The sequence below is a fragment of the Gavia stellata genome, chromosome 4 (assembly GCF_030936135.1).
Source record: "Gavia stellata isolate bGavSte3 chromosome 4, bGavSte3.hap2, whole genome shotgun sequence".
NCBI classification, from domain to species: Eukaryota; Metazoa; Chordata; class Aves; order Gaviiformes; family Gaviidae; genus Gavia; species Gavia stellata.
Genome location: NC_082597.1, coordinates 27746789 through 27753851, shown reverse-complemented (window position 1 = coordinate 27753851; position 7063 = coordinate 27746789). Strand labels below are relative to the sequence as shown.

The following is a 7063-nucleotide window of genomic DNA, read 5'->3' as shown; positions in this document are numbered from 1 at the left end:
GTTATTCAGCTTCTTCTACAAAAGTGGGAGTAATCAACTTTGAATTTTCAGTTTGTCTTAAACACCTGATTGTACCTTCAAGTTATTAAAAAATGCATTCTCATTATTTCAGTGTATGAAGATTTATGAAATTTAGAGGTGAAAGCCCTGGAAGATAAGACTGTTTTTAAGAGGTCATGCCTGTGTAAGAATTCTGAAACCTGTTGCATACTGATTATATTATCTCCCACAAAGATGGGTAAAGCACTAGGATTAGTTTTGTAGCTTAACTTGGTTCTACTACTGAATGTCTGAACTTAATTTCCGTGAGACATCTGTTCTTGTGTTAAGTACCAGTGTGGCTCCCTACATTCCTGAAAATTGTCTTCCAGTGCCACCATTGAATCCAGCAGATTTTATACACTCCTGCATCTCACAGGACTCTGAGGAGACTGAGAAACACTGGGTGCATCATGTAGACTTGACCAGAAAGTATGGAAGGCAGTAATAATCAGGGATGCATCAGAAGAAGTAATGGGCCACCAGAAGTGAATAATGCCAGTGACAGGTAAAGTTACACAAAAATGAAAAAGCACAAGTCCTTCGGGACATCCCTATTTGCCATTCCCACATTTACAGATTATGACAAAAGGAGATTCCTGTAAACATAAAATCCAAACTTCTGCGTAAGTATCACCACTTACTTGACACTGCACATCTTTTTAAAAAGATAGTTTTGCTTGGATTGCAGAGAACTTGACCACTGTGTTTCTCTTCAAACAAGCAGCACAATTCTCCACTTGTAGACCGCAGCCTGGGCCCAAGCAGGTGGCTTGGTGCCATGTGCATTTCAGTGTGGAATCTGAGCACAACAAAACCACCTTCCCCAAGCCTCGTGTCTTAACCACACCCCGGCATCTACCATTTCCTACAGAAAACACACCCACATGGGACTTCAATAAACAGCACTGCAAGGCCGGCACTAGGCATCTATCCCACAGTCCTGCTGCAAGGCTCTCCGAGTCCGTGCAAAGGGGCAGAAGCCAGGCCTCCTTCCTGCCCACCTCACACCGGCAGGCCGCAGGAAACCGAGGGAGGATATGTGGCTCCCGTGTTAGCAAGAGAAACGCTACACCCAGGCCACGAGGCCCTGAAGGCCAACCCTCAAGCTAGGCACGCCAACAGCCCTCCCGCTCCCCTCCAAACGCCTCCTCCCCAGCCGAGCCCCTCCACAGCGATGGCGGCCGATGGAGCTGCGTGAGAGAAAAGGACGGACCCGCCTCCGCCTCCTGGCCCCGCACACCCAACACACGTCCCTACGGATAGTGCCATGTGCCGCGGAGGGGGCAGTGTAACCCGCCCCCGCACGGCCCTCAGCGATGGCTATTTGGTACAGCCCACTCGCATCTCCTTGCCGCCTCAAGCCTCTCCGCGCATGCGCATCCGCAGGGGCCCTTCCCGCGGTCGATATCACGCCGCTTGAAAGCCGGCCTTGCCGCGGCGCTGCGCATGCGCAGCGGTTGGAGTGGCGCTCTCTCTGCGTAGTTGTGCGCCTGCGCGCCGGGCCGCGCGTCAGCGGCGCGCGCCGGAGGTATCGTCGGGTGTCTCGCCGCTGCCGCTGTCTCGCGGAAGGTGGTTATCGGCGCCGGTGTGAGGCGAAGCGCGGGAGCCGTCACCATGACCTCTGCCTTGGAGAATTACATCAACCGTATCCTTCCAGCGGGCGGAAATATCCCGGGGCAGTCCTAGGGGCGGCGGCAATGGGCCTTCTCTCTCTTTCGCGCCCGTGGGCTTGAGGAGAGGCCGGGTGCGAGGGGCCCAGCGTCTCAGTGCCGCTGAGGGCCGGGCAGCGCTCGTCCCCGGGGCGCTGGTGACTGCAGCATGGCGCGGGGTTGGGTGCCAGAGCTACTGCGGGCATCGAGTGACTCCGGGCCCGGCAAGGTGTGAGCTGCGAGGAGATCCCCAGCCCTAGGCAGGCTGCTGAAGAGCCTATGAAAAGCATATTGGCCGGGGCCTCTGGCTTCCTGCATCCTGCTCCCGCGGGCCGTTGCGTTACTTTGGTCCTTCCTGGTTGGCTCTTTCAGTTTTTCTTTACGTGAGGCTGGTTTAGCAGGTAGAATGGAGATTACAGGAGGCCCAGAGAATAGGGTCCCCTATAGCTTCTAGTGCTGCAAACCTGATCTCTGATGAGGAGCGAGATTCACAATGGGCCTGGCCCCTTAAAGGGCTCTTACCCTGTGTTTAGTTATCAGCTTTACATCATTTGCTCAAAAGCTGTAAGTTGGTGTTTTTGGAACCCTTTTCTTGGTATTTTTTTGTACTCCTAATAACTTATAGGTACTTTCAGTTTTAGTTGCAAACAGCAAGGTACTAACCCAAAATCATTCCGGATGCTGGATATGTGATCATCAAATTGATATAGTCCGACCTTCAGAGTGAGTGGATGTACAATGCCGGACTTGGGATCCCCACTGCTAAGCTGCTTTTAAGGACTTAGCTTGACGTGTTTATGAAACTTTTTCAATTTTGGGGTAGTGCAGTTAATAATGGGAAGAGAGGTGAACTCAAATCTTTAGTCTGCTTTTAATGGTGTTCGTGTTTGTGTATGACTCTCCATGGTTGGGTCAAGTGAAACTTTAAAACAGATAGTCATAAAAAATACTGTGTTTTCAAATGTTACTATTGTGTTACTATCAACCATGCTGCTTTTTTAAAAAAATTAAATGCTGATAGGCTCTTAATGGCTCTTAAAACTTACATTACATATGAATGTTTCAGAAAATGCTAATGGTTCTATTTCAGATATCTCTAAACATTTCCTTAATGAACTATGAGGTACTGTTGCAGTAATTACTTCTGATGGAAGAATGATTGTGGTGAGACTTGTATTTTTTCACATCTTATTTTGCCCCCATAAAGAGTTTCCATCATGGCAATAAAGAAACCATGCTAGGATATTAGCGCTTATATGTTCACACGTTTACATATTTATTTTTCTTAAAGCTTTATAGCCATTATTTTATTTTGTATGATTTAAACAGTTACTGGTTATTGCCTGTCAGCTTTGTCCTTTGATAAATTTATGTGTGCAAATGCTGTGACTTTTTGTCAAATGGCCTTTTCTATAGAAAGGCACAAGAAAATGCATTTCTCTTTCTGTTTAGCAATTTGGTTTCCATCTAAAATGTCCTCTTTCTTCAGTAAGCTCTTCAACTTTCATGCTAAAACCATTTCTTCCATACGATTATAGAAAAACATCAGCTGATAATTGTTGAGTAACTTTTATGGGATTCTGTTTAAACCTGAAAAGCTGAGGACTGGCAAACTATTATATATTAGACTGTATAACGTTTTGGTTCTGTGGTCTTTTTGGTTTTTTTTCTTGTGTTCCTTTCTCTTCCCCCCCCCCCCCCATCTTTTATTCTTTTGTGTTTTGAGTTTAACTTACTAGTATGATCTTTGCATGAGGTCTTCTTGTCTGTCTGTACTTAGCTTTGTGCGGCCTCTAGAAAGAGAAAACAGTACTTTTAGGAGAAAAATACTAGCTTCACCAAATCTTTTGTCTCGTTGGAGTCAGTCTGGTAAACCTTGTGTTGTGATACAACAGACTTTCTACCAAAAAGATTTCAATGGAATTGGAACACATGACTCATTGTTACACGGTTAGATAGTGTAGATGAGTATTATTACTGTTTGAATGACTGTGTCTTACATGAGTTTAAATTTCTTAATCCATTACTGATGGTAAATTACACAAATCAATTATGTTACCATTTTTCCAAATGCTTATTAAAATGTCACAGAAATTCTTCCTTTTTTGTGTTTTGGAGGTGTTTTTGAGTAATTCTGTGGAACCAAGTTAATCTCCTTCAAAGAGACACCACTTAAAACCACATGTTAAAAATGGTTTCAATACTGTTGACCAAAAGAATATAATTTTTCTGTTCTTTGATTTATTTAATTATTTGGTATCTGGAAGCTTCCATACAAGGAAGACTAAAATAGTGTAGAAATAGTAAAATTAGTTGTTTAGAGGGCATCATTGGTACAAGGGAAACTTTACTACTTTTAATGCTAAAGATTACTGTAGCTGTTAGCATGAACACTCAGTAGTAAATATAGATACTTCTTAAATAATCAATTAATTGCTTTAAAGTTTCATTCTTCAGCTGTTTGTGTTTTTAAGCCTAGCAGTAAAATATAAATAGATCATCTGTTCTCTAGTACTTTAGGATTGTCACCTTGTTTAATATATCCTTGAGAGCAAAGATGATAAATTTAAAAGGTAATTGGAGTGCTTTTATTTTTGTGCGTTTTTTCAGGGAACCCTCAAAGGTTTTGATCAGACCATTAACTTGATTTTGGATGAAAGCCATGAACGAGTGTTCAGTTCCTCACAAGGAGTTGAGCAAGTAGTGCTGGGATTATACATCGTAAGAGGTGATAATGTGTAAGTATAGCATATTCTTGTTTAAACCAATTAATAAAAAATTTTTGTGTGAGTGTATATATATCATATATCTGTATATGTCTGGGGCTATCAAGATATCTTACGCATTTGTATCTGTGGGTAGCACTGATTGTACTATGAAAGCTGAGGCATATTAGATAGCAAATATCTATGCTTCTATTACAGAAGTGATTGCATTGTAATGTTAAGATATTGTTGGTCTAGATTTATATATCATGTACTGATAGCAATCTAGGAAGGGTCAGTATAAAGCTCAGCATTTTCCTTTCTTGAGTGTAGGCATTGTATAGATGTTCTTTATTCCAGTCTGTGAATGGCAGTATCTGTCAACGGAGGAAAAAATAGCAGAAGAACAAAAGATGAGAACAGAACTTGTGTGCAACAAGTCAGCAATCTGGTAACAAAGTTAACTTTTAACAGGATTTTTTTTAGATGAGATTTTCACAGATAACACTTTATAATCTGGAAAATGCATGAAGGGTCTGCCTTGACAGTGTAAGAACTGGACCGTGAAAGCCAATGTAGTGACAGGTCAAAGGTGTGAGTTGATATTTGAGGTAAAATGCCATGACAAAATGATAGTAAAAGCTCATTAGATGCAGAGAAAAGTAGCTGACGTGCCAAACAGATGGGAGGGTTACAAGAGAAATGGAAAGGAGACCGGTAAGTGGGCCTGCTAGGAAGTTGGTTTTTGCAGCAGCATGATGGCAAAAAATGAGATTTTTTTTTTTATCACAACCAGAAGAAGAATATGTCACAGTGGCCAACATGTGAGCCTGGATAGGAATTTTAATCCTCTAATTCTAATAGATATTTCTGTACAAAGAAATGTCAAAACTTAGATTTATATCTAGGTGTGTTTATCTAACATGACTGAGAACGTGGATCATTTTGGAAGGCTTTCATCACCTGACTCAAGCTTTTCAGCAAAAAAAATTAAATTGACAAACGTACAAAGGTAGAGCTAAGCATGCTACTCTAACAGTAACTTTTCAAATAGTACAAATGTGTATAAAAAGCCAAATAATTTTTAATATTCACCTTCCTGTAAGGATGCTGAATTTCAGTATGTTAAAAGTTGCATGAATACAGAGTTACTCCTTCAATGAATATGTTTCCAAGTTTGTCAAGTTTACAAAAAAATAGAATACTTTTTATGGAAGAACATTTTGAGCACAGCTATAGAGGTAATTGGTTGCTGTGAAATCAGGAGTGGTGTAAGGAGGTAATTGCTTCATTTAAATTCATCTAGCTTTTTCTGGTCTTGAAAAAGGAAGGTAATCAGACAACAAGTTATGTATAAAGGTATTTCACTGCACACTGTAAAACTTAATTGTGGAACTCATTGCTGCAGGATGTAGCAAAAACCAAAAATATAAATTTGTTCAGAAAGCTATTGGATGGATTAATATAACATAGTTTCTGGTGGCTATTAAGTCATTTTGTGAATACAGTCCCTAGCTCCTAAGTCTCTGAAGTGGTGAATAGACGGGCTATGCCAGAAAGATTAGACTCTTTGTTCTTATGTTCCTTCTGGGTTAGTTCTCATCCTGAGCTAGTATGACTTCTATTACCTTCACCTTCTTTTCTCTTTAAGGCAGTTTTACTGAGTCCACTAGTGTTTTGGTCCAGGTAAGTCTTAACATAGCATAGGTGAAATACTATATATTCTCCCTTGGATAAATTAATAACATTTCACTGGGCTGTGTTGAAGGAAATTGTCTTACTTTTCTGATGCTGTATGCACTTACAAATTGCTACAATTAAACGTTACTCTTGAAAAGCTATTCTCTCTCTCTAAAAGGTTTCCAGGTCTTGTTTCTGCCTAAAACAGACCAGTAGTATTTGGTTCTTGCAACCTGTATCTTTAAAAAAACCCCAACTTCCTTTAGACTCTACTTATAGCCATCAAAATTTGAAGTTGAAAGGATAGAGCTCTACAATTTAAAAAAAAAAAAAGGAGGGATTTCACTAGCAAGTTAATTTTGTGCTTTCCAGATTTGCACCAGGGGATTTCAACAAATCATAACCTGTTTTTTATTGCAGTGCTGTCATTGGTGAAATTGATGAAGAGACAGATTCAGCTCTTGACTTGGGAAATATTCGAGCAGAACCTTTAAACTCAGTTGTGCATTGAAAAGATGGAAATGCACAGGGACTTTGTAAATCTTTGGTTGTACAGACCTATTTAACAACGTGGAAGATTTTTACAAATCGTGTTTAATTTGTTTAGTCACCAGTTTTTATTATGAATATGTTGTAGTTTTGCATGTAAATTAAAGTTTCTATGTTTTACTAAAGACACTTTCATTGAATTTCCTTTGGGGTTTCATGTTGCATAATTTCACTGTAAAATACATACTGGGAAATGCAAGCAATATCAGTGATAGTCCTGATAATTATGTATATATACCTCATACTTAAAATAAGATCACATTCCTAAAGGTAAACCAAGGCGCTTTTGTGTTAACTCAAGATTATTTGGAGATAGATTGTGTAACAGTCAGTTTAACCATCTCTAAATGTAGTTCTGGCTGTAAGTAGAAAACTGGGTTTTGTGGGGTTTTTTGTGTGTAGTGTAGAAAGCAAGAATGTTAAAAGCTTTCACAGCCA

The 7063-nt window shown here is 40.5% G+C and overlaps 1 protein-coding gene across 1 annotated transcript; it reads left to right on the top strand.

Annotated features, from left to right (window-relative positions):
- The first annotated feature begins 1571 nt into the window (after positions 1-1571).
- Positions 1572-6744, top strand: LSM8 (LSM8 homolog, U6 small nuclear RNA associated). The gene is made up of 4 exons (XM_059817089.1): positions 1572-1687; positions 2815-2855; positions 4302-4429; positions 6497-6744. The coding sequence occupies exons 1-4, from the start codon at positions 1657-1659 to the stop codon at positions 6585-6587; spliced, it is 291 nt and encodes a 96-aa protein (XP_059673072.1). The 5' UTR covers positions 1572-1656; the 3' UTR covers positions 6588-6744.
- The last annotated feature ends 319 nt before the right edge of the window (positions 6745-7063 follow it).

Excerpts from the sequence above, each read along its gene's own strand:
- LSM8 (XM_059817089.1), top strand. The coding sequence starts at position 1,657 with ATGACCTCTGCCTTGGAGAATTACATCAACC. Across the intron at positions 1,688-2,814 it reads CTTGGAGAATTACATCAACC|GTACTGTTGCAGTAATTACT; the intron begins GTATCCTTCCAG and ends ATGAACTATGAG. Across the intron at positions 4,430-6,496 it reads ATCGTAAGAGGTGATAATGT|TGCTGTCATTGGTGAAATTG; the intron begins GTAAGTATAGCA and ends TTTTTATTGCAG.